Source organism: Anopheles bellator, chromosome 1 (assembly GCF_943735745.2).
Source record: "Anopheles bellator chromosome 1, idAnoBellAS_SP24_06.2, whole genome shotgun sequence".
Lineage (NCBI taxonomy): Eukaryota > Metazoa > Arthropoda > Insecta > Diptera > Culicidae > Anopheles > Anopheles bellator.
In genome coordinates, this window is record NC_071285.1 from 3,637,856 (window position 1) to 3,665,837 (window position 27,982).

The 27,982-nt window shown below is 49.6% G+C and overlaps 1 protein-coding gene across 1 annotated transcript; it reads left to right on the top strand.

Annotated features, from left to right (window-relative positions):
• Nucleotides 1–870: 870 nt before the first annotated feature.
• On the top strand, nt 871–27,884 carry LOC131205758 (serine/threonine-protein kinase MARK1). The gene is made up of 16 exons (XM_058198000.1): nt 871–2,184; nt 8,325–8,537; nt 8,757–8,977; nt 9,054–9,335; nt 9,423–9,616; nt 11,635–11,747; nt 12,783–12,963; nt 13,161–13,443; nt 13,536–13,663; nt 13,743–13,920; nt 14,874–15,263; nt 17,994–18,091; nt 18,620–18,734; nt 27,387–27,536; nt 27,616–27,734; nt 27,820–27,884. Exons 1-16 carry the CDS (start codon nt 871–873, stop codon nt 27,876–27,878), a joined length of 4,038 nt encoding a protein of 1,345 aa, XP_058053983.1. The 3' UTR covers nt 27,879–27,884.
• The last annotated feature ends 98 nt before the right edge of the window (nt 27,885–27,982 follow it).

The window sequence follows — 27,982 nt, forward strand, 5'->3', positions numbered from 1 at the left end:
AGGGACAGACAGAATAATTGATGTCCTCCGCAGGCTGTCCGCTCTGCGGCGCTGGAAACAAAGTTTCAATTCCGGGTCGATATGAGGCTGCTACTACCTTGTACCAAAAGTTCCCGGACAGAAGTAGTCCCCATGGTTCGTGGTACAAGTTCCACACGAGTTGTTCACCCTGATATCCTTGCGTTCTTGCTGACCGGTTCTTACGTTCTGGCAAGAAGGCCACTACGAAATGAGTCCATCTTGGTTTGATTACTTTTTTAATATTGTTGTCGCTAACTAATGATGAAACAACACCAAATTTAGGTGGGAATATCAGTGACAGGCATTCTGGGGAACTTTTGGTACAAGACGCGGTATGAGCCCATCACATTCTGCTGATTCTGCGGAGTTCGAAGTCTCCGGAACTCCTTTTTGGGATGTGGCCAAATGATTCGTATGGGGTTAAGGAAAATAGTTGAAAGCGACATTCGGAAGAGCATATTACGACCGCGCGTCTCTCTGTGCTGTGTGTTTATGTGAGCCGCTAAGGGAACTGCTACCAATCTCGAGAGAGGTGACCCCTTTCGAACGGTCGAACTATAAAGGTCCCCCAATTAAATGGTGTTCTAGAAATTGTGAAGCGCGCCACGGGCGGGACACGGAGTGAGAATCGGAAATTGTGATTGCGAAACATAGTGTGACCACAAGCCAGTGACCGCCAAGGGGGCGGAAGGACCTTCGCTAGGACGCGCGAGTGCCGATGACGCTATGTACGAGGTGGCGACACTGGCCGGCAGCAGCAAACTACTACTCCTGAACGCAGCAGCGCAGCTAACCTCGTACCACCACCAGCTCAAGAGTGCCTCAGAGGTCGCGGACGACGTCCCGACGATGGGCCAGATATCGTCCTCGGCGTCGGCGGCGACGGCCACCAGCAACAACAACAACAACCACGGCGGCGGCGGAACGGCGACACCGGCGGTCGCCCGGAATGGCAAGAAGATGTACCATCGGCACAGCTCGGTCCAGCCAGCGCTGGCCAGCATTCGGTTGCTGAAGAAGGAGCACTCCTTCACGGCCGGTGCCGGAGTCACGAAAGATGCCGGGGGGCCTGGGGTGCGGAAAGCACGCACGGAGGGTAAAAACATGGACCAGTACGGGGTGCAGCTGGCGAACAGTGTCCCGACGGCGGCGGTCTCTTCGGCCGCGGTACCCAGCCCACCCTGTCCGAGCTGTGCCACGACGGCCAGCAACGATCTGACGACGCTGCTCCTGTCGTCGGAGAGCACGACCGCGGTGGCGGCGGCCGCGGATGTAGACCGCTCGGTGACGTCAGTGGCCGGTGGCAGCACCAGTAAGGAGTTCTTCAAATCCGGCGACGATACGTACCACCGGACGGAGTGCTGTTACTACCGGACGATGGACAACGGGTACCACAAGCTGCCGTCGGATTCGTACCACAAGACGACCGAAGGATGCTACGTCAAGCTGCCGGACGGTAGCTTCCGGCGGCTCGTGGTGGCCGCCGCCAGTGCCACGACGGTCGGTGACGATGAGCTGAGCGCGGCTCCAGCACCCGCGGTCCAGTATCGGGTCCGGAACCCGATGCTGAAGTTTCTAAAGCGCTCCAAGTCCCACACGCCCACCACGATCGCCCAGCTGCGCAAGGAGAAGGAGGACCGAGAGAAGAAGGAACACCAGCAGCACCACCGACTCAGCACTATCCAGGCGAGCGAGGCGGAGGCCGCCGGACGTCACCAGGTGGCGGCGGCCGCCGCAGCCCTGCTCCAAACGCAAACACAACCCGCGTCCGAGTCACTCCAGGAGTACTCCGAGGCGATGCTGTCCCGAGCCCGCGAGGGTCGTCGTTGGCGGGCCGCGCAAGGTGCAAGTGTCGGCCAACAGAATGGATCACAGGAGCATTCGCAGCACCATCATCATCACCACCATCACCACCACCATCCGCCTTCGACCGCTTCGATTGTGGAGCAAACGGCCAGCAGCGGGGTGACCAACACGGCCGCCACCGCAAAGCAGCCATCCGCCGCCACTTCGGCGGCAGCAGCTGTTCCGAACCACCACCAGAACCGGCGCGTGATGGTGACGATGATTGACGGGGGGCTGCCGGTGGTGGCCAAAAGCAAACCGATCCACGATAAAGTGAAAAGTGCCAAAATCCGAGTCCAGGACGCGAAGCGAGACAAGGTAAATATGTGTCCCGAGGGGGGGTCCTCCACACCGTTTGTTGGGTTTACATTAAGTCGAGGAGATGTCGTCATTCTCCGGCTCCGGGCGGCCGATATCAGGTTTCCAATTATGCGGAGCGAAAAAATGGGGGGTCAATGATGACGACGATGACGGGGCCGCCGGACGCACATCAAATTGATTGTTCTTTCGGATTCTTCCACCGCGGTGTGACCTCTAGGAAGGTCTCTCCTAATCGACCATCGGGGCCGTGACGCGTCGTGTGTGGCCGTGAATTCTCTTACGGCCCCGCTGTGCCGGTCCACCGAAACACAATCTTTTGAGTGCGGGGCGCTTTTCGGACACGAGAGATTATCGATTATGTGAGTCGCGACTCTGTCTCACTATTTTGCGCTCAAAGTCCGTACGTTTCCCGTTTCCATCCATCAAGTGCTGGGATTTTAAACTACCGATTGCTTGATTTCTGAAACGTCATCCGGCGGCCACAACACTATGAGAAACTTAGCAAAAATGTATGTCAGGCCAAGGAACTATCAATCTTTTGCTAGAGTGCCGTGAGCTGCTTTGAGTTGCTGTTGAGCTCCTTCTGTTCATGAAATATTTCACGCCGTTTTTTCAATGTTGGAGCCAAATTTCGGCAGTTTTTGCTATCCAAAATAATGGATAGCTTATCGACAGCGGATCGAGATCAAAGAGAAGGATAGAAAACTGAAAAATCAAAGCAAAATCAAACGAACTGCCATTTCACTCACTGGAGATCACGGAATTTTTCGCCCAAAAGCTGCTAGTGTGGACGCTAGCATAGCGAAAAACCTGTAGAAAAAACTCATAGTGTGGACGAGACGTTAAACTTCATTCTGGAAATTTGGAAAAAAGATGCTTGGCTGGCTTTAATTGTCAATTTCATTATCTTGGTCAGACAAATGATTTCATGTCGAAAAAAATAAATTAGTTTGCAACTTATCTTTGAAGAGGACCATCTCGATTTTTGTGCCTGGAAATGACGTTTGACGAGGATCACTGCTTTTCGGCTACCTGCTGAAGAAAACTGGTACAGAATCTCCATGGGACTTTCTGATGGGACCAGAAAGGTGTGGTGTATCACAATCCCCTAAAACCTACTACCGATTACAAATAATTAATTTGAACCATGCATTATTGAAAAAATTACCAGAATGGGCCACAAGACTGATGAAACTTGATATCTTTGGGACCTGGTACGCTTACAGAAAGAAAATTGGCAAATATTGAAAACTTATTTCCAAAGGGGTGAGTCTTCACGTCAAAGGAATCCAAATTTGAAAACTCTAATTTCCACCTCGGTTTGTTATATAAATAAATTGTCGTATTTGGGGCTTGGGAAAACCCCTCACTCCGTGCAAGAGAAGCCAATGCACCCAATGAACGAGTGACTGCGAGTTTGGTGCGGATTTTGGTCTGGCGGCCCATTTTTCTTCGTAAACTAAAAGAGTCGCCATAGCCTGCCGAGAAAAGTGTTGGCTGATTGGTTCGGTTCGGTGAAATTGAAACTTAAAACGTAGACGACATTTGGTTTGGATGAACCACCCTGTAGATAGTGTCTGGGGCATCTCGAAAAGAGAGGGGTTGCTATGCGACCAATTTTGGACAGACGACTACGCGCCGATCACATAAACAAACGCACGTTACCTTGTTGGGTCTCCCCTCGAGGGTGCCTAATGGTCGCGGATCACTATGGAGAGCTGAGTCCGAATCAACCAACAGGTGGCCGGGCCACTGCTGTCATTGATTGATTTGTTCGCGCCGCCCACCGTGCCCTTATCAGCGCAGCGCTGTTTTCCGGATACGAAGTGGAGCTGATAACAGTGGGGCTGTGTAGCTGCTGAGGGTTCCCCGTTTTCCGATAACACACGCGATGCATGCGCGCAGGCGGCTCAGGTGCTCAGGAGGGGCTTCAAGTGTTCGATGGCGGCGGCGGCTCAGGTGCGTGGTGTCTTTGGGGTGCGACCGTTACAGCTTTTCCAGTCGCTCGCCAGTCGGTCGCCAGTCGGAGCTTTAGGTGCAACCCTCCTGCACCTGCGTGCGCGGTGCCGGTCGCCCGCTCTCCCGCCTTGCGTGGTGTGTAAAAATCGATCGTCCCGCGCGCGATCCCGCCAAACTTGGTGTGTTGGTTTGCTTAGGGATCCGGCTCCGGGATTTGGACACTCTCGCTCTCTCTGCTGCTGCTGCTGCTGCAGTGTGACGCGCGACGATCGCGTAACGCTCGTAGTGTTTGTACACACTTCCGTTGGCCGCGTACGTGCGCGTTTCGAAAACAGTTTCGAGTGTTGCTAATGAGCAAAAGGGGAGAGAGGTGTTGTCCACTCGGCATCACATGACATGACGTGTGTGGGCTTGTGGGGTGTGTGTAGGTAGGTGGTGGCTCTTGGTAGCTCTCGGGCGCACGGAACCTGCCGCCGGTGGCCACTCGGTGGCGAGGAGAGTCCGTGAAAGGAGTGCGCTGGGGAGAAGAGCAAGGATTTCTCGCCGTGTCTGCGCGTGTGTGTCTCGAAATCTTATCTTTTCGCGAGTGTCAGTGCGGCCAAGATAAGATTACTACTCTGACTCTTTGGTTGGAACCCTTCTGTGGATTGTCGATTGTCATGCTGGCGACTGCCAACAACAAGCACCTATTGGGGCGCCTCTCGCTCTCTCTCTCTCTCTCTCTATCGTAGTGTTTATCGCAACTTTCTGTGTCGCTACTGCTCTCTGCCTCTCTGTGTCTCTGTGTCGTCTCCATGTCGCCTCCATGTGTGTCCCCACTGTCCGCCACCTCGTGTCTCTCGATCTCTGTCTGTGTACTCTGTGTGATCTGTGTTTGTGTGCTAGATTTTCTCTTCAACTCTGTCAAACGGTGGCCTGCCACGCGCACATCGCGGGAGAACTCATTCCGGGTGAAGGACATCCTGTGCCACCGCGCACCACCCATCGCACCACCATCCACCACTGTCCGTCCATCGCCGTCATGCCGATCACTCACCACCTTTAATTCCGTTTTGCAGAGCGAATAGAGGAACCGAGAAGATCGTGTGCGCGCGTGCATGTGTGTGTGTTTGCGGGTTAGTGACTAACCTAATCCTCTTCCCGAGAAAAACGGTCCCACTTTTCTCCTCCCGCCACGGGCTGTGTGACATCAGAAGTTTGCCCGAGATAAGACGAGGAACTGTAGCAGCCTGAGCCCCTGCGTTCGCGAACTGGCAAACGCAGCGGAACTGATAGGACACAGTGTTTGTGTGTGGGTACAGCGTGAATCGTGTACATTGTGTGGTTCCTCCACGGATCACCACGGAGCCGAAATGAGTTCGAAAGAGTTTGAGCGCAACGAGCCGATCCGCAAGAGTATACGGGTGAAGACACCGGGCAAGATGGAGATGGCGGCCACAGTCCCGTCGCCGACACAGCAGTCCTCCTCCGCCACAGCATCGGTGACCTCCCCGACCGGGGTCCGGCGTCCGCTCGTGTCGTCGAGAGTTTCACCGATACCGACCCCACGCTCGGTGGCGATCCGCGAACGGAACCTACGCAATGAGCTGGCGGCGGCCGTGCGGCCTTCACCGACCGCCGGTAAGGTGGTCGATATCCGCCCAAGCTATACGCTCAAGCTGAGCGACATCATCACGAAACCGGAACCCGTTAACAATAATCCGGATCCGGATGAGAGTGGCGGTGCGGTGGATGTGCAATCGCTCTCGGTGCTCCAGACACTGGAGCGCCAGATCCACACGATGGAGTTCGATGAGCGGATGAAGCAACGTCGTGATCTGTTGCTGCAGCCACCAAGACCTCCGGGCTCTGAGGGTGGTTCTCCGGTGCTGGCACCACGCACCCGGATTCGTCCTGTACACTACGGTGAGCTGCCCAGTCTGCTCAACACCGGCATCAGCGATGTGGCGACCGGGAACGGATTCGGTGGTTACCTCGACGATGGCAGCCGGCCCGTGGATGATGATGACAGCGATGACGACAGCCTTACGTGCCGCCGGCCGGGCGGTGCATTCAAGCGTGGCGAAGAGGGTCGCAGTTCGACCGGTGGTGGAACAAGCGCCGGCGGGTACGGCAAGCCGAAGGCCACACGCATCGTAAACCGAACGGTTTCGGACACGAAAAACGCCGAGACGACGGTAAAGTCGATCCGGTTGAAGAAACTGGCCCCGAAGCCACCGATCGGTGGCGTGGTCACGGCGAAACTCGTCACCACCACCACCAGCAGTCCACCACTGGTGGTGGGTTCGATAGAGAAGGCGTCCGGTTCCGCGACGAGCAGCACCACGTCCTCTTCGCTCGGCGGAAGTGGTGGCTCCACTACCCCGGTGACGGCCATGCTGGCCGCAAAAGCGGCCGCAACGGCCATACTAACAACGACGACGACGACGGAGAAGAGAAGAGACGGTGCCGACATGCTGAAACAGTTCGTGGGCCAAGCGCACGGCAAAGTACAGGTAAAAGCGGACCGTGAAGCCGCCGAATTGGACCACGGAATCCTACAGCTGATTTGGCAGGGATTCCGGGACACACCGAAGGGTCCGCGTTATCATTCGCGCGCTGGTGGAAGCCAACTCAAACATGGCTCTGGCTGGGGCTATTTGTGCGCCCAGCCTGGTGCGACCGGTTGTTGTGCTTCCCGCTGCCGGTGGCAGCACACGGACGGGGTGGCCGTATCTTACGTCCGTGAGTTCGTGCCGCTGTCGAGTTGGGACACCGCACCCTCGATAAGATAAGGGAGCGCGATTGGGGTTCTGCCGAGCCACCCGGAGACACATGCCAAGAGCTCGTATGTCAAGAGCCGCGCTCTCGCAGTGAAAATATAATATTTGCTTGCTCTCGGGGCGGTGCACACGGGGGTCACGACGAATTCTACGAAGAATTAAGGGTCCAGTACTTTCTAACATCGCGTGCTCCAAAAGCCAAGAGAGCCCGGGGCGGGTCGATTGAAGAGGGCAACGTGCAGGGAACTCTCTCTCGCTCCCCAGCGGAACCGGGGGTGGTTCGTGATCGATCAGTCAGTTTACTTCAATTTCCGCCCGATTGGTTAGACCTTGAGCAGCTCTAGTAGACATGTGGCGTGCCCGCCTCAACAGATCCGTTCGCCGTGGCCCTTTTTGAAACATCATTTTGCAGTAGTCGCTGGCTGGCTTGCTGGCTGTGGCCTATGAAACGGGGTCGGCTACTGCTTAAGGGTCTACTGCTCTCTCTCTCTGTCGCGCTATCTTATCGCACAATTAGTTAAGCTACACGGCACACCGTCAGTCGACCGACCGATGTGCGTAGTCTCCTTGAAGGTGAGATCAACATCTCATCAACGGGGTGCATTTCCGTTATGCTGCAAGCCTTGGCCTTTGCGGGGGTACAGTCACTCGCGATGCCATTTGGGGGCGCCACGATGCGGAACTGTATTCCTAATTGTGTCGTGTGCCCTCTTGTTACGGGCATTTGTCCCTCCATTTGTCTGTCCGGCGTAATTGATCATAACGCGAAAGAGGCGAGCGTTAACTGGTAGCGCAATGGATCCTTCTCGGAAGGGACACCGGGTTTTGTGAACACCTACTTAACTCTGAGTGACACGCAACCATCCCGTTTCTCACACGGCCGTACCGCGTGCGGTAAGACTTTTGAGTGAGGGAATATTTTTAGAACACCCCGATTGGCCAATTTTTGCATCGAAAGAAGAGAAGTTCAGCAAACGGGGGGGCGCCTTCTGTTTTCCTCCTGGGTGTTGTGTGTTGACTTTCGCCGGCCGGGAGTTTGTTTTCTATTATTGCACTTGCAAAAGGTCCGTACCGTACTAAAATTAAAGAAAAGGAACGCACCCCGACTCACTGGCCTAGTTGGATTCACCACGCCGAGTTCATGTTCCGGGCGCCTCTCCGTTTCTGTTTATGATCTCCCAATTACCTCTCTCCGTTGCTCCGTTTCTCCTCATCCGGACCTCATTATGCTCGATTTGGGTGCGATGAATGATAGTTAAAGGGTGCCCGCGGGGTCCAAAAATAATCCGATGGGGCCTAGAGGTGTATTCCGTCTTCTCTCGAATGCCTAAGAAGCCACCCGTAGGGGGTTTGGGGGGACACAATCAATTGCGCCACCTTTTCTAATATTTCTTTGTCGGCTTTCTCCTTCACCAGGGTTCACCAAATATGCAAATGCGTGGCACACCGGCCCGGTGGCGATCTGGCGAGGAGCACATCGGCAAGTACAAGCTGCTGAAAACGATCGGCAAGGGCAACTTTGCCAAGGTGAAACTGGCCAAGCACGTGCCGACGAACAAGGAGGTCGCCATCAAGATTATCGATAAGACCCAGCTGAATCCTTCGTCGCTGCAGAAGCTCTACCGAGAGGTAAGTCCCACATTCCGAGGACGGTCCGTGGCGTTAGAAAATAGAAGCCTGCACACCGAAAATTCCACACCAAGAGTACTTGATCGATATTGTGCACTTCTGACAACTACACTGCATAGTAACGAACCACCACTGTGAAGCACTCGCAACAAAGTGTGTTGCGCTCGCTCGCTGCGAATCAAGTTTTCATTGCCATTTCCTTTCCATTTCTCGTTGCAGGTTCGGATAATGAAAATGTTGGATCACCCGAACATCGTGAAGCTGTTTCAGGTGATCGAAACGGAGAAGACGCTGTACCTAGTGATGGAGTACGCTTCCGGGGGCGAGGTGTTCGACTACCTGGTGGCCCACGGCAAGATGAAGGAGAAGGAAGCGCGCGCCAAATTCCGACAGATAGTATCCGCCGTACAGTACTGCCATCAGAAGCGCATCATTCACAGGTAATCACCCTGGGAGACGAGGCGTTCCGTGTAGGCCATCAACTAATCACCACCATTGTCGCGTCCTCCTTTGCAGAGACTTGAAAGCGGAAAATCTCCTGCTCGATAGTGAGATGAACATCAAAATAGCGGATTTCGGTTTCTCGAACGAGTTCACGCCCGGCTCCAAGCTGGACACGTTCTGCGGGTCGCCACCGTACGCCGCGCCGGAACTGTTCCAGGGTCGCAAGTACGATGGGCCGGAGGTGGACGTGTGGTCCCTAGGCGTGATTCTGTACACCCTCGTCAGCGGTTCACTGCCATTCGACGGCGCCACCCTGAAAGAGCTTCGCGAGCGTGTCCTGCGGGGAAAATATCGGTAATCACTTACTCTCTCTGTCTGTTTTTGTGACCTTAATCACTCTCGCTATCTCGCGCTAATCAATCTGCCCTACTACGAACGCAGCATTCCCTTCTACATGTCGACCGACTGCGAAGTGCTCCTGAAAAAGTTCCTCGTTCTAAACCCATCGAAACGCGCCAGCCTCGAAACGATCATGAAGGACAAGTGGATGAACATGGGTTACGAGGACGATGAGCTGAAACCGTACGTCGAACCGTTGCCCGATCTCAAAGATCAGAAACGGATAGGTAAGACGGGTACTGTATACACCACTAACTCTTCTCTACTCACTTTTGCTGTGGCGTGTTGTTGTTGTTGTTGTTTTTGTCGCTCGCGTTGTTCTACTTCCGTGTTCTCGTGTTGTTGTTCGTTCTACTTCCTAACTTCCCCGTGTCTTGTATCATTCTCGCTCGTTGGCGGTGATGGTGGCCACCACCAGGAATGTGATCCGCGCGCGATGATGACTATAATTTTTATTTCCCTCTTTTATTCTGCTTTTTCCCGCTTTTACTACGGGGCGCACCGAAGCTCCGCTCCGTTTCGCGTTCCGATAAATCTGTACATAACGAGATAATTCAACACCACTTCAAGTTCCTTGTGCAAAATACGAAAAATGCAATTATCACCATTTTCGGCACAACAAACCAAACAGTTCCTGGTTGACACTGTAATATTAATTTCACCTAACAACGGCCTTTTTCTGTACATTCACACGTTTCTGTCAATTACGCTGCACACACGCTGCGTTAATGTACGTCTGTGCAAAAATGGTCCTTATCCCTTAGTCTCCGTGGTCCTTCCATACCGGGAGAGTCTCATATATTTATTTTCTTTTACAAGCTTTCGTTGATCATCTACACTTTACCATGCGCTTGGTTTTAAGAGGGGAACCTCTTTGAATTATCTCGTGCTGTGTACACTCACCCAATGACCCAATCCCGCGATGTATGGGACCTTTACTGAACGACCCGTGTTCCAAGTGTTCGCATGTATCTTCGTATTTTCCGTGTTTTTGGCAATGTATTCTAAAAGTTTTGAACGTTTGCGTTGTTGCGTTCGGTATTGTTTTCGATTCATGTATGTCCGTAGAAGAACCTTAACATTTGGTCGTTGTATTAGTTTGGCGAAAAAGAAATAAATTATTTTTGCGTGAGTTTCAAAACTTTATTTTGAAGATGATACCGAAGGTCCGATTTGGGACAAATTTGTACCGTTTTGTGGTATAATTTGTTACCATTTTGAAGGTAGCTTCGTGATGCCTTCCGCATACAAGTCTTGGCAAAAAACTCTTAATCGATTTGAACAATCATCTCTTGAACCCAGTTTTTTATCACTCAGGATTAGTAGAAAGTAGAAATTTGTAGAAAATCATTCAAAACTGGTTTATGGTCTTTGGGAATTTCTTTAGGAATTTTCCCTTTGTTGACTTCCATTGTTAACGCCCTAAAGTTGATCAATGCTTTACGAGATATCGATCACCATCGACCGAGAAAATAATGGATTTCTTTTTCGCCAACCCAATATTTACCACATTCTTCAATTAACCAATTAGTAGAAGCTCATTCCCTGTCGTTTATTGTTTCCTAATCCTTTGTAAGACAGTATTGAATCAAGTTTCTACGTCGACGATCGGGTTTTAGTCATTCGAATACCCGATTTGTCCCTACCCGTTCGATAGCATTACTCGTCATTCTTGTGCATTACTGTTGTTGGCTATTGTTGATGGTGTGTTGATGTTCGGTGAGTTGATTGAAAGTATGTGGCACCGCGACGAGTGCGCGTGCGGATATTTCCCTGGGACCGTCCCGGAGGATGGTGGCATATAAGCTTCAATCAAAAACACTCCGCATAGGTGTTGTACTCTTGTGTTTCTGTAACAAAAAAGTAACACATAACATTTAAATTATTCACATTCGCATCCTATAATGATTTTTTCTGCTTTCTTTCTCTTGTTTCTCGTTTCATTTGATTTCTCATCAACCAATTCTCGTGTCCTGCCGCCCCGCCTACGGCCACTCTCGTTCTCTCTCTCCACATGTGTGCCGCGCGGGGGTCTCTAACAACGTCTCACACGTGCCCGGAAATGTATGGAAACCCCGTATCGGAAAAATGATGAAACGAAAATCACCGACGGCGGCGTGGTGACCTTTGGGGAACGTTTTCTGTCCGTTTGTGGCGGCTGTCGTGTAAAATAATTGTTGTACCATTTCGAACCCGAAACCGAAATGATCACCAACCAAACACACTGACTGGCTGACTGATTGCCGCCATACAGAAGCGTTAGTCGCGATGGGCTACAATAGGCAAGATATTGAAGATTCATTGGCAAACACCATGTACGATGACGTATTCGCCACGTATCTCCTGCTCGGAAGAAAAAGCACCGACGTAAGTTTGGGTTTTGCGTTTTCATTTTTGCGTTTCATCTTTCCCGCTAACGTACGTTATCCCCGATCCTGTTTTGTGTCCTCTGTCCCGTGCGCATCCCGCGTTCCTGTGCACTCGTCCATAGTGTGCCTGTTGCGTGTACACCGTTAGGGCCCCAGTTTACTTCATTTTAGAAAGCTATCTTTCTCACCTTTAAATCTGCTTCAAATTCTTTTGCTTTTAAATGTTTCTTTTCACTTTTGTTCATTCATTCCAACCATGCATTAGTCGGCCGCGAGCCGATCGATCGATCGCATAGTTTTGTTGATTTGTATATTTGATCGTGTAGTGCCACACACACAGAGTTCCAGTTACTTTTTTCCGCATTTGTTCGTCTTTTATTCACTCTTTTCTTCTTCTTAAATTGAATAATTTTTTCAATTCCTAGTTTCGCTTTTCGCCGCCGTTTTTGCGATCCTAACTAACTGGCACCCCCCCGTAAGCTGCAACAGCAACTTGACCAAAAGAATTATCTTTCCCCGTATTATGTTCGTTCGTTTAGAATCCACCCTCTTTTTTAGATTACTTTTTTGCCAAGATTAACTCCAAACATATATAAGTTCATTACGTTTGAACGATTATCAAAAAAGGCCTTGTGCTCGAGAAATAGGTTCGAATTACCCAAAGCATTTGTGTGCATTCAGCAACGGCAGAGGCTGGCCCCGGGGAGACCCATCATGGTCACAGTTCGCGTGCTGCGCCGCGAGTCTAATAAATGCCAATTAATGAAACCGCCATCCGCTTGATGGAAACGCCACTGACGCGCTCACCGGGCGCGTTTGTGTCCACGAGTTCCATGATCACGTGGCCACAAACGGCGCGCGCACGTGTGCGTCCTTTTGAATAATCGTTCAAAGAAAATAGTTCCACAGAAGACGAAAGATGAAAGTGTATGTGACAGAAGGGGGAACTTACGATTACGACGACGACGACGATCGACGTGTTCCGTTGCCGAATAAAAATGCTCTTTCTTTTCGATTCCCCACACGCAAACAGTCCGAGTCGGACGGGTCCCGGTCCGGATCGTCCCTGTCGTTACGTAACATTGCTGGTAACGAGGGTGTCCCGGCCGGTAACTCGCAGGTGCAAAGTCCGACGCATCGGGGCGTGCACCGAAGCATATCCGCGTCCAGCACGAAGCCAAGCCGGCGGGCGTCCAGCGGTGGCGAGACTCTACGTAAGTAGCACATTTGGCCGGGACGATAACACCACCCTGTAGAGAGCCTGTAGAGTGTCCAGCATGTCATCACGTGTGATGCGCTGCTGTTGCTTACTACTCTAGTGTGTCCTAGTGTGCCCAGCTACTAACACCCTGCATTCCGAGGGCGCCCCCGAACCGAACGGGGCTCGACGGTATTACCATGAAAAATTTAGAAATCTTCCAACGCTTCATTACAGGTGTCGGTCCGACGGCGGCGGTTGCCGCGGCAGCAGCGGCTGCGGCCGCCGGAGGCGGTGGTGTGGCCAACATTGTGGCCGGCGGAGGAGCCACTGGCACCGGTGGCGCACCGGTGGTCGGTGGTGGTACCGGCGGTGGTACGACGACCACCGGAGTCAGCGGAACCAACAGCGTTCACGGTGGCGGTGGTACCGGTACCAACAGTAACCATAGCTCCGGAACGGGCGGTGGTGGCGGTGCTTCGGAAAGAACATCGATGTACGTATCGAGCGCACCCTCGTCCCGTCACTCCAGCAGGGGCACTCATTTCCCGTCCGCTTTTCACTCCCTTTCACTCTCCACAACAACAGTAGCAGTAATTTCAAGCGTCAAAACACAATCGACTCAGCGACGATCAAGGAAAACACGGCCCGATTGGCCGCACAGAATCAGCGACCGGCATCGAGCATAACTAAACCGATCACGTCGGTAGACAACTGTAAGTACTGTGTGCTGTGCGAAACTGCGTCCCTGTGGCCTCTCGGACTAACTTTCTTCCCGATTTCCCCCCTTTTCAGCATCGATCTCTAGCCCGGCAAAAGCGCGTACTACCAGCAGCAGTACAGGGACGAAGTACGATCCCAGCAACGGCGCCCGGACGGTAGGCCCCAGTGCCGGCCTAATGCCGAGACGGTCCACGACGCTGTACGAGAAGACGTCGTCCACAGAAAAGACAAACTCCACCACGGACGCAACGTAAGTAGCCCGCGAGCGGCTACGGCTCCGGCTCCTTGATGGCTTGTGAAGCAACTCCTCATGAAGCGCGCTAGTCGTCCTCCCATTTGCTCTCAGACAGACTCCCCGACGTCGCGTACATCGTCGGGACAGGCCTCCGTTCTTTTCGTCATTCCGTTCCGTCATCACCCCACATTCTATGTCTCTCGCACAAGAGCTTGTACCGGGGGACAGCTTGCAGGCGGACGCCGGGGCCTCGTTTCTGTGCTTCGACCACACATTCTCAGCCATTCGCGAGTTCTTTCACTGCCGCCTTCTCCATTTGCCGCAATGCATCACGCTCATTAGGTCCGTTTTTTCGGGCACACACCACCACACAGTGTCCGTTTAAGCGTGTGTGTTTAGTAGAATAGGGATTTGACCGGATCTGTTCTCCGCCCCAGAATGCATATTAGACCCCTTACGGTTTTTGTGGCAGACTTATTGATTGTGGCCAGCTGAGAGGCCAGTGTACATACGTTGATTTTAGACGGCCCTCGGGCACATTTAGCCAATCCAATCGTTTCGATTCTTCCGTTCCATGAACATATTCATATAGTTCACCGTGTCATGGCCGTTCCCACAACCGTTCATGTGTTGATGTTTCCGTTTTAGGCAGATGTTTAGATCGAGTTGTATTGTTCCGCATTTCGCGCATAATTGGATCGCTCTTCGCAAATCAGTGTCTCATTCAAACGAAATTAAACCAAACTCTCCCATGGTCTTCTCTCTTTCTTTCTCTCTCTCTCTCTATCTCTCTCTATTCCTTTCTCTCTTTCTCCCCTTTGGTATCCTGTTTCCCTCCCTATTTCCTTGGGGGCCGGTGGGGCCGGTTCGGTTCACTGCCGTCCGTCCGTGGTCCTCTGTGGTCACGCGTGAATGATTCCTCCATGAAAAACTCACTACTACTCCTCGTCCTCCTCGAGTGGCTGCAGTAGCAACAGTTTCGTCGCACCAATACCAGAATTCAACCGTGGTGGCAACTCGGCTTCAACAACGGGTGGTGGTGGTGTTGGTAGTGGCGCTGCAGTGGGCAGTGGTGTTAACACCACCGGCGGAACAGGTGCCACCGGAAGTGCCGGAAGCACATCCGCCAACGCCACGGCCGCAGGCGGTGCTGGCACTGCCGGTGGCGGTGGTGGTGGTTCCGGCAATGGTGGTAGTGGTGGTGGTAGCATAGGCGGCGGCGGCGGTGGCGGGGGTGGCGGCGGCGGCGGTACCGGAAAGGGACACGTGAAGAGCGCATCCGTCTCCAGTCCCGGGCCGTCCGTCGCCGACAGCACCACCAATAGTTCCGCCACCACCAACGATCCCCTTCGACAAAGGTATAACAAACATTGTTGTTCTCTCTCTCCCTTACTCTATAACTCTCTCTCTCTCTGTCTGTCTAGATTTATTTTCTTTTCCATTTTGGTTGATTTTTGTGTTTCGTTGCCGTTTTTTGCTTTGTTGTTCGGTTTGTTTATCTTGTTTTCCACTTTCGCCCGTTCCTTTCTTTCGGTCGGCATCTTCCGGCGGACGGGCCAGAGCCGCCACCAAGAGTGTGTCTGTGTAGTATTTAACCATTTTTTGACAACTTTCTCAAAACAATTATTTTGTTGTGGGTTTTCCTCTTTTCTCGAAAAGCTTCTGTTCATTTCTTTAAAATGCGCTTTTGTCAATTGCTGCAAATGCTTTTTCACAACCACACAGACTGGTGGTTTTCGTTTCGTTCCACTCTTGATCATTGTCCAACATTGTTCCGATCCGACCGACACATACATCCACATCCTTTGGCCATCCTCTTGTCTCCAATTGTCGCTTCTTCAAGCGCGTGGCCACACATTTTAAGCCTTATTTGAAGTGTACTGTCTGTGCTTCCTTCGAACACTGTGTACGTGCCTTCGAAGGAAACGTGTGCGCGGAACATGCCGCACACGGGGCGCATAAGACCCTCGTTTTCGCATTCTGTTGAATCGTTTTCTTCATTTTGGCCCTGTTTTTTCGTTTCGTTCGCTTGTTTATACTATTCCGTCACTTCTATTGTTTCCGCTTACGTAGTTCCGCACCACAGCACCAGAACGGGTGGCAGAAGGACAAGAATGGTCCCGTTTCTGATCCGGTATTTGTCTGTTTTCTTTCATTCTCGCGCCCTCCCCGCGACACACGTCTCTCAATGTTGTCTTGGTTCCGGGCGCTTCAAACCCAAAACGCGCGTCATTCGTCCGTCGATTGGGTTTTGGGTTTCGTGTGTTTCGTCCACGGCCGGTCCGGTGCCCCGAATCGGAACGTGTTTCGGTGGTTGGTTCGGTGATACGCAAAATGATAACAAAAAAAATGAAACATTAAAACACGCACACACACAACACAACTCTCGCTATTGGTTTTGTCGCACCCTCGACAACTCGCCACGCTCGACTCCTTTCGGTGAGTTTACACCTCTGCCACAAAACTACTGCCACCTACTACTACTTTGGGGTTAATATTTGTTAAATTTCGGGCATTCGTTTCGATCCCCACTCACTCGTTTTTGTACCACTTTTTTCTATTCTTCGTCTTTTCCTGGTTTGTTTGTTCAGTTTTTCGTTAGTTTCGTTTCTTAATCTATCTAAGCGCAACTCTGCATATAGTGTGTAGTTGTGTGTGCCCTTTCTTTCGCAAGCATAGAACATTTTTCGGTGCCGCTTCTAATTCTACACTAGAGATTTGCCTCTTTGCCTTTTACTGTTTTTGCCTCTCATCGGTCCTTAGTGTGCTGGTTTCGAAGTTCTCTCGATCGATCCTTTTTGTTTCCCGTTTTCTCTTCGCTCTCTAGCGCGTGTGTTGAGTTTTTCTCGCTTCATTGTTACCTGTTGTTGTGTGCATGACGGTTTCGCACTTTCACGGGCGCAACGTTATTTTGCTTTCTTCTTTTGTCCGGTACAAATCACGTTCTATCCGACACGTGTCTCTCGTTTGTTTCTCTCTGGCATCTGGGCGTACGGAGTGTAGACTGTTTGCATGGTTATATTCCTTCTTTGGGGCCGGTTACGCGTATTCACACGTTACCAACATTGCTTCGCATTAGAGGGGACGTTTACGATGTCGGAGGATCGATTTTCTTCTTAATCATCGATTTCGCAAGCCATTGTCAAATTAGACATATTTTGTGAGCGCCTGCCCGCGCATGGCAGTTATTTTTGGCCCAAATTCGTCCCCAGTGGCCGCGAAGCTAGCCTGTAACTACTCGGTGTATGAAAAGAAATGGAAAACGTGTGAATATTGCAACCATACTCTCCATTAGTTGTTATGCCATATTATTCAAAACTTATTCATTAGCATATTATTAGCATAAAATAATCATCGTTCCATCGTCCTCCGTTTGCTTCAATCATCCGCTGTCCTGCCTCGGCCGCAGCGGCCACACAATTGTTTCGCCCGTTTGTGGTGTGTTGTTCGAATTGTGTCGATCTCGAACCACTCCCCGCGTTCTTCTCTGGCTCCCCGATTTCATCTTTCATTCGAACTCTCTACGTGCTTCAACCTGTGGAGGATGCTTTGCGTGTTCCTCTCGCGGACCGATTTTCTCCTGACCGAGTTCCGAGTTATTTCATTTTTATTTACTTTCTTTTCTTTTCATGTTCCTTCTGTCGCACGGCGGCGGCGCAAACACACGGCCCCGGCCTGTCTCTCTTTCTCTCTCTCTCTTTATCTCTATATGTTTGCCATTCACGATTGTGTGCATATCCGTTGTGGACGTTGTGTGCTTCCTGTGTACGATCGATCCGTCCCATGTGTGTGGTTGTGGTGCGCTGTGTTCGTTGTTGCCTAATGATCATGTGTCTTCACGACACCGCCCCGCCGCACGTGTGTTGGTTCGGGACACTCACTCACTCGGTGTCCTGCCAATTATTTTTCTTTCTTTCTTTTTGCTGCCATGTGTGCCACTTTTGGCCAATCCTATCCCCCGCGAATCCATCACACAAACTCACACGCAAACATACATAATTCCGATTCGTTATCATTCATCCCATCCTTTATCACGCACACACACGCCAACCGCAAACAAACCCGCGTCCCGTACACACAACACACAGCATGGTACTTCGCAATAGTCTTACACCGGCCGTTAATTCTTCCAGACAACCGGTTGCATTTCCCAGGAATGTTCCATCACGATCGACTTTCCATTCGGGTAAGTGTTTAGCTGTTGACCTCTCTCCCCATTTTGCACTGCTTTTCATGTTCCCTCCATTAATCTAACGGCCATCCCGCTCCTAAACACCTACTATCCGTAGTACCCAAAGCATACTCCCCGCGTAGTGAGTGTGACCCACCCGGCGTATGCATTTAAGTGTACAATATGTTGCCCTCAGAGACAGGAGAAAAAAAATACAATAAATTAAAGTGTAATTCGGCTTATTATCTCCTTCTTCAATTCTCGTAACTCTCGTTGTGTTCCTTTCTCTCTTCTCGCCTGTGATTAACTTGTTACGTTTTACTACAACCCCTAATGCGTTATTTTACACGCCAAAAACGAGTTACTTTTACGTTACTGAAAACATTGCATCTCCGGGAACCACACGGGTAATCATATGGCACACGGGGCGGGGCTATGGTGGGTCTTTGTGGTCTTCGGTGGACCCCAAAACCACACAAAAGGCTAACGTCTCGAATGTTCTTTTTCCTTCCCGACAACACGTGCGCGCGCGCTCGTCATCAGGCCAAACCAGATCCCGGAACAGCACGGTCTACTCCGCGACCGGTGGCAACGTCGGTGACTCGCCACACTCTGGCAAGACTTTCTTGCAAAGACTTACTACCAGATTTAGCAAACGGTAAGTACCAGACGGCCAGCCGGTCAGCCAGCCAGCCAGCGGGCCAGCCGGCCAGTTCTATACCCTTACAGCCTCACCCAAAAAAATTATCTCCCCCACACGTTGTTTTGTGTCTCGTCGTCTTTGGTGCAGTTTTTCCTATCCTGTCTCTCTTTCTTTCTTTCTCTCTCTCTATGTCTGTCTGTCTGTCTTTATCCCTTACCCGGCACCACGTAGTTCCCTGTTCGTTTTTATGCTTTGATTCCGTTATTTTCCGTTTTATTTGGACTACTTTTACGTGTTCTCTCTACGTTCGCTTGTTTCGGTACTTTGCTACTTTTCTTTCCTATTGTTTTATTTAACTCACCAACCTACTAACATGTTATGCGCGTGTCGTTTTGTGCCTTCGTTTCGCGTGCCGCTCGCGTTGTGGTGTGTACTACTGTGTATTATTGCTTCTGTGCGCTGCGCTTCGTTTACGTTTCCGTTTTTCCCCAATTTTTCCATTGTTTTCCTTCGAGAAAATGAGACTTGATCGGCCTGTTTGTAAATACACATCTTCCTGTACATGTTTGTAAATATGGTTGTTCTTTTTACGTACCTCCAACGGAGGTTTGGTGTGGGGGAGGTTTTGGGACCGACCGACCTTTCATCGTTCCGCGTCATCGTCATCCTATCGCACGCTTCTTCACAGACATATTTCATTTTCATTTTTGTCTGTTGATGTAAATACGGTCAAACACCAGACCCAAAGCCAAAGTAGATGTTGCGTGTTCCGCCGTATATAGGGGGCCGGGTCCGGCGGGTCCCAAGAGAGAGGGAACACGTTTTCCGGTTGTGTGCCGTTATCGTGCCGAGTGATTAGAGTGACTGTTTAGAACAGCTGATGCGCGCGTGTTTGTGTGTAGATCAGAGTATATTTCTGTCTATTCATATTTTTCCCTCTTCATTGTTTGTTGCGTTGTTCTGTTGTGTCATTTGTTTTCCTTTCCTAGGCCACGATCCGCTCGAGGCCTCGAGGAACTGTAACATAAATTGTTTCTTATTTTTTGTTTTGTTTTCTTCTTTTTTCTTTCACATCGTACACGCTCGCAACGCTCTCTCTTTCTCCCACACGTGGGGACGTGGAAAACCAATAGTTTTAGGGTATTTCATTTCAAGGATACGGCGGAAAAGGAATGATCAGGCCTTTATTGGTCCGCCTTAGGGTAGAGAGGAATTTCCTTATTTCTCGCGAATGCTTTTGAAGTAGAGAAAACCAGAGGGAGAGAGAGAGAGATGTTTGTATCGATTGTAAAGTAGTGTTTTTATTCATATTTTTCATACGCATATAGTCATAGTAATGATGATGATGATGATGATGAATCGAAAGTGCATCATAAGGAAAGCCTATCGCGCGCCTGAAGAGTGTTGAAATGTAGGGGCAGCCAAGGCGCGCGCACGCGCCTACGAGCTTTTTAGGTAAATCAAGTGGAACTTATCGGAACCACGATTGTCGTTGTAGAGATATACACCACAAAGAAACAGATAGTCGTAATCAGTCATAGTAGTAGTAGTGTAGTGCGTGCGCGCCCGAGTATACGATGTTCCCGGGCATAGGGGAGTAGAGGAGCTGTCCCGCACCACACAACAGCTAACGACGAACGAGCATAAACCCAGTGTGAGAGTTATCGAAAAGAAGTCCCGAGTAATAAAACTGTAATCCAAATGCAACCGAAGCAGTGTGGGATCTTTGAGGGCTCTTCTTGCGATCAATCGATCATATCATTTATCACAGACACACGACACAGCCACGAAATGCTCCCCGCTTCACTCACCACGTGCCGCCAGTCCCTAAGGCCGCGTAAGCTTTTCGTTTGTAAGTTTGTGCTAACAGTTGTTTGATAGTTTGCTTAAAAAAACAGTTGAGATTCGTGTTATTCTCGGCTTGATCCACCCTCGTTTTGTGTTGTCCCTAATCTTTCCTCTGTTCGTGATTGGTCCTTCTTTATTTTTTTTGGTGTGTTGTTGTTGGTTGTGTTCTGTTTTGTTTCAAAAATGTGCGTCTAATCTTTACTCTCTATAAAACTCTCATGAACAGAACGAGAACCCGTTGCACAATGGAAACCACAAATTCTCTTCCCCCGATTTCGGACACTCCCTATCATTTGTTAACGATCCTGTAGAACGATCCTCCGTTTTAAACTCTCTCTCTCTCTCTCTCTTACTGTCTGTCTTTCTCGATTGATACAAAATCTTACTTTGCTTTTACTAATCCCACACGATCATGATTGCATGTGACTACACACCCAAAAGTTTAGTTCCTCAGATTTGCTTCAATTTTTAACAATGTTTAGACGGCGATCATGATGTAGCACGCGCGTCGTTTAGTTCCTTTTTCTGTGTATTAATGTTGCTGATCGTGTGCTGAACAAAGAAGCATTCAAAAGGAAGGTACCCATTAGAGCAGACAAACGAAAGTCTTCCAAAATTGATGTCAAGTTAAGAACAGTTGCGCTGTGTGGGGTGATCATTGATCGATACACGCGTTCAGAACGCACCCAGAGAGAGTATCCTCCGGATTGCGATCCGGAATTAGGAAAAGGAATCGCAGGCAACAGAGCCCCACTATAAGCAACATCGGATGTCTATTCCCTTCTCCTATCTCTTTCTATCTCTCTCTCTCGCTCTGTCACTCTTTCTCTGGCTCGTAACAAATGAAAAACAAAATTATTGAAGAAAAACCCGTGCCTATTGGGCAACAAAAACCAAGTGTGGCTCTCTGTTTGGTCTACAACAACACACAACACGTTTTGCTCTTTCTCTCTCTCTCCTTCTCTCTTTCTCTATTTCTCTCTATGTATTGTGACTACTGACCACATTGTGCATCGCGCTACTCTTTCTCTTTCGAGAACAACACTTTTTCGCCTGTCTCTCTCTTTCTCTCTATTCGGCTCTACTATTTTATAATCTCTATCTAAACCTCGTACCCGTTTTTACTCTCTTTTTTTCGACACCTATCTCTTTTCCTCACACAGTTTTTAAAAAACTAAGCTTCGGCCATAAAATGCGCGCATATTTTGAAGCCAAAACCAACAACAACAGGAAGATCGAGAAAACAATCGAAATCGAAATTGGAAGCCCATTGCGTGTCTCTCCGTCTAAACTCTTGGCCAACTCTTCCTACTTTGCCACTCTTCTAGATGTGGTGAAGTGTACATTTTCCTGTTATTCCTATTGTTGGTTTGGCTTCGGCCAGCACCGCACACATATACACACTAATTTCCAGATTTTGTTCTTCGCGCGCCGTGTCCCCCTTTTTTCCATAACCGGCGACCACATTACCAATAATGAAAACAGATTTTAAATACCATTTGATACAATTTGATTCTTCTCTCTCTCTCTCTCTTTCTCTCTGTCTCTTTCCGGCTCAATCATTCTCGCTCTTTCTCTCTATCTGTCTCCGTTTATCTTTCTTTTCTCTCTCTCTCTCTCTCTCTCTCTCTCTCTCTCTCTCTCTCTCTCTCTCTCTCTCTCTCTTTGTCTACTTTCTCTCTACTTCTAGGCTCAATCAGTAGAGACTGAGAATGATGTGTTGTTGTAAAGAGAAAAAAAATGAATAAAATGGCAAACAAAGAACCATGAAAGAGATGTGTACCTCCCACAACACGAATGTATCACACACGAAAAAGGGAAAAAAGATGAAAAAGGGGATATAACATAAGAAAAGATAAGAAAATAATATACACACAACCCAAAAGAGTCGTGCAGAAAGATAAAACTACGAAGCAAACGTGTACGATAAGAAGCAAAGTAATAACATGTGGCTAAGGTGTTTTGTTGAGGTTCTCTTTCGCGACACGTGTCACGATGAGATTGTGATGTGCAAAAAACAAAACAAAAGCGGTGGCACCCACCAGCAGCGAGGCGCGGTGGGTGTTCCCACAGAGCGAGAGGTCTTACAAATTGTTCGAGCAAAAGTGTCCTAAAAGTAGAGTTGTGTATGTAGGATAGGAGAAAGTGATCAGCACCGGCAAAAGTTCCGTTTCCGCAACTCCCTCAAAAAGCGCATTACACGGCAGAACAATGCAATGTGTATGTTGATCCGTAGCGATGATCCGCTTTACTGTCTATTAGCTTTCTGCAGTTGAGACTTTTCCGCGTAGCGCGTGTAGTTGAACGTGAAATCAACACGATTTTTTCTGTTGCAACTCTTTTCCCCTCATTTAACCCCACAATTGTACAATTCCATTTCATCATTCGATCGATCGCACGATCGATCAGTTCTTTTTCCACGATCAAACTAACCTTTTCCGTTATCACTTGCGCCGCCTACAGAGACCGTTCAGCGAGTGAGTTTTCCTAACCACCCCCTCCCCACTCTAAATCATCCGCCATATTTGATAACTACTTCACACACCTGTTACCCTCTGCTGGTTCCTTCTTTTTATTTAATCCTTTATTTTCAAGTTTTTTCGCTTACACACATTTAGTTTATAGTTTTTTGTGCCCTTTAATTTCTTTTTCCCATTTTCCCGCGCCCGACGCGTGGATGATGTAAATTTTCGACGTTTCCGTGTTTACTCCCTAACTTGACATCTTCATCTTCGAGCGCGGTTTCGATTGTGTTTCCGTTTGGATTTGTTTTGATCGGTTGTGTTTCTCTATCCTCTCTTTTCTTTTATCTTTTTTCTCTCTCTCTCTCTCTCTTTTCCCGTTTTTATAGTTTCAAAATTAAAAATAGTCGTGAACCACCACCTGGCGGTGAGCTAAACGCACGAGTGTGAACGGGGGGACAGAGTTCCACAAAAATACGCACACACACACGCACACATACACCAATAACACGCGATAAGAGAGAGAGCGGTTTTGTGGTTAGGAATCGTTTCGGTGGGTTTCGATTTTTCGGTCCAATCCCGGCGGTAGTGATCGGTGTGTTGTGCTCCTGAAAGAAGCGCACCACTTGGTTACTGCAACACTACTGTTACTATTACTGCTACTACTGCTACTAGGGTTATTGCTATCAGTGATAACAGTGCTGAGCTTGTTGCAACCATCCAACGAAACCCTCTAAAGGAATGATCGCGCATCTTTCATTAGGATTAGGTCATTGATCAATCAGTTCTCGGTTAGGTTCTCAGCCTTCAGCGGTCTCTCCAAACCGCGCTATGTGTGCGTGGGTGTGTGTCCGTTTGTGCTTCACAGTTCACACTCCTTTCTGGCCTTCAAAAACTTCAACCGACCACCACGCGCGACCCTGCAAACAAAGACCAAAACAAAATCATGAACCGCGTACGATCGCGGCAAAGGTAGAGAGACAAAATCAAACTGGAACTTGTTGTTGTTGTTGATCTGGGCGCGCACAAGGCTCTAATCACGGTTCGACTTGCGGGTTGTGCTCCGGGCCTGCGTCTGCATCAACAACTTCCCCATTTCGACGTTTCGACGGAGCCGTTAGTATTAGTGTACTTCTTTTGTTAGTCTTAATATTTAATCAATCAATCAGTAATCAATACTACGTTTATTACGCACGCACACGAGTGTGTGCGCGTACCTTTTAACACCCTACTACCCCCTTGGAAAAAATCATGTTCACCGTCGACCACCCTCATGATCCTTCTAAATCCCGCGCTTCCCGCCAAACGTAAAAAGAAAGTGTTGCTGCGCTGTGCACCAAGAGTCTGTCTGTCTCCGTCCAGCTACGCAGAAGAAGCTGAGTAAGAGATCGAAACCGATCAATTAGTAGTGAAAGGCGCCACAGAGTGTAGGGGCGTGATGATCTGTGTGGTGATTGAGAGCTTACAAAATAAGGATCAAGAGTGTGCGATCGCGATCGAGGAGATTTCAGTGTAGAGAGGGCACAGGCGATCGATCACACAGCAACCACCACCACCACACCCGACGGGACGAGGCGGCGAACACTATATTGCTACAGCCAAAAGGGCGCGCCCGTGTAGTGTGCGGTAGTGTGTAGTATCTTCTCTCCCTAGATAGACGCCATTATTTTAATACCTTTTATCAATAAAACAACATACGAACATTATGTACCACACAAACCCGCAACCCGGAGAAACCTTTTATCAATAAACAAAATGACCGATCAACTACTGCTACTACTACCACTACTACTACTATCACAGTCCGTGTCGAGCCGTAGCGTGACCAGGAGATTTATGTTTGTTCCGTTTGTTTGATGTTTGACTGGAGGATATGTTGATGGAAGGCGCAGAACAATAGAGAATGGAGGGCTCTAGGATGAGTGTGGGAGCGTGTGAGTTGTTCGTTACTCTCGGTGTTTGGTGTTTAGTGTTTGGCCTATTGTTTTGGGTTTTGTTTTAGCGTTTAGATCATCACACACGCGCGCGCGCGCACGCTTCATTCACGCATCATTCCCGTCGGCTCTCTCTCTCTCTCTTTCGATCTCTCTGATACCTCATCTCGTGCGTTCATAAGCGGTCATCGCGGTGTGTGTGCCAACAATAATGTTTGTTTCATTGCTCCTCATCTCTCCCGGCATCGTATCGGTGTACTGTGTTTCGGCTCAGTGGCTCGCCGGCACATCGGAAGACGGCTGAGACTGCTGATCCTCTAGTATGTTTGTATCGCGCTCACGCACTTTCTGTCTATTGTTTGGTTAGTTTTAGTTAACGAGCAATTTCTAATGCCACGCAGCGAGCGCCCTTTCCGCAAGTTGTTGTTAATATCTACCTTCTTGGTGTTCTTGGTTCTTTTGTTGTAAATTAACTCCATACTAACTTAGACCCCTAACATAACGCGCGCGCCCTTTGTACGATCAGATTTTAGCTGCTGCTGTCTTAAGACAGTGCTTCTTCCGATCGCCCACTGGGTTCGTGTTTATCCTTTAAAGTTGTCCCCGTAAAACGGACACACTCTCGCTCTCTCTCGCTCTCTCTCTCTCTCCCTCCCATGCTGTCTTTCTGTCCCACTACTTCTTTCTTTTCCTCATACACCCGATCCCCGGGGAGAGTCCCTTCTTTCCCGATTGTTTGTTCCGCGACTTTTATATTCCGATTTAACTTTCTTAACAGAGACAGAGTTTAGAGATTTGTTTTGCGTTCAAGACGCGACCTGACCCACATGCAACCCACCACCACCACCATCATCATGACCCATGACCCGGAACCGCGTGTGTCGCGCGCTCTCGCTCTGTTTGTCCGTTTGTTTTTGATTTTGTTCTACTCTCTCTCTCTCTCTCTCTCTTTCTCTCTCTCTCCTGTTCCTGTTCTGTTTTTTAGGCCCTCCGATGGCCAACCAAACACTTCAACCAATTCGGCTAGGTAAATATATATTTTATTCGCATATATTCTCTCCCGATTCTTCATTCTTTGTTTTACCACCATTTACCCTTTCCGACCACTGCCGCCAAAACGAGTAAACAAAAGAACAAGTGTGACATCGGCCGAATCATCACCCACCATTTTATGGCCCCAGTTTTTTTGTTGTCTGACAAGGAACCGCCGCTGCTTATCTATATGCGTGTTGCTGCGTGTTATTGTGTCCTTTTGCTGCCGTATCACGTTTTAGTGTTTTCATCCATTTTCGTTTGTAACTTGTCCCCCCTCTCTCTCTCTCTGTGATTCTGTTGTGTGTTCGTGTTGTTCCGTTTGTATCACTTGCTTCTTTTGTTTATGTTTTGTTTGTGGTTTGTGGAAGCAGGAAGAAGGTTTAGAAGCCGAAGCCTGGCGGATTGAATCATAAAATTGTACCCTGTTACGGGTACAACAACCCTACGGAAGTGACAGCTCTGTGCGCTGAGCTGTCACAAACTGTAGATACTGACAATGTGCACTTTGATCCCCTTCCTCTGCTGGTGGTGATTTCAAATCCTCGCCATTGAGCAGAGTTGTTCAGGATGTTGTTTTTCCCCCGGATTGCCACACGGACAGAACAACTATCGCTGTTCCCATTGGCAATGAATTAGGAAGGAAATAGTGTGCTGAGATTCAGCTTCAGTACTCGGGCCAGAATGGAATGTCGGATGGGCGTAACCTTAGCAACGTAGGCTTACCGAGCGCGCAGAGTAGTAGAGACAGCACACAGCATGCTGTGCAGAGCTGTGTCATAATTTTGTTGAGTTTTTTATTTAAATAGTTTCAATCTCGTATCGGCCATCTTTAGGCTTAAACCTTCTGAAGGCTTTTTTAAGCATCATTTCGATCGCGCGTGTGTGTTTATGTGTTTGAATGAATGAGCGCATGGTTTTTCTTTGTTTCTGACACGCTCTTTATTAGATGATCTGTTTTTCCCCGTTCCTCCTAAACAACCCGTTGTGTGCGCGATCGTGCCGCTCTTCCATCGATTTATTTTTTTCGATACCAAATCGAGCGGTCAAACAGAAAGAAAATCCCTTCCAGAGTAAACACGCACATCTATCTAGACACACGCCATCGTGTTTCCGTTTTGTTTTTGCTCCAATTCACCCGCCCCGGGATCCTTTTGGGGTTTGGGATCCACAAATCACTGCCTGCCCTACCGCGCCTGCCCCACAAACGGGGTGGCCACACGGCGTTTTAATCGAAACTTTTCTCCAACCTTCTCTCTCTTCTCTCTCTTTCTCTCTCTCTTTCATCGACTCCTTGTGCGATCGCGCGATCTCTATCGCGTGTGCATTGTGTCGATTGTTGCATCGGGGGGCGGGGGCTGATAATAAAACTAATTTCTCGGATTAAGCAGCGGCTCCAACGCGGAAGAACCGGTGAAGCCACGTGTGCTACGCTTCACGTGGTCGATGAAGACCACCTCGCCCCGGCTGCCGGACGAGATCATGGCGGAGATACGGTCCGTGCTGGATAAGAACAATTGTGATTATGAGCAGCGAGAGCGGTAAGCAGCAGCGCCCCCTGGAGGGGAGGATCATCATCATCAGGAGGAGAGGGTGTAATGCCCCGTTTTGTATCCACAGGTTCGTTCTGCTGTGTGTGCACGGTGACCCCAACACGGACTCGCTGGTCCAGTGGGAAATCGAAGTCTGCAAGCTTCCCCGGCTATCCCTCAACGGTGTGCGGTTTAAGAGAATATCAGGTAAGGGCTTTACGAGCTTTACACCGCACTGTAACGGGATCCTAATCCGGAACACGCATCCTCTCTCTCTCTCTCTCTCTCGTAGGCACTAGCATCGGCTTCAAGAACATTGCGTCGAAAATTGCCTACGACCTACGCCTGTGACTCGATACAAAATCGGAAGAGTATCACTCGGTCGGGAGCGATACGGCCCAGGACGAGGACGATGACGGGGACGAGGGCGGTGGTGGAGGCGGCGGTAGCAGTGG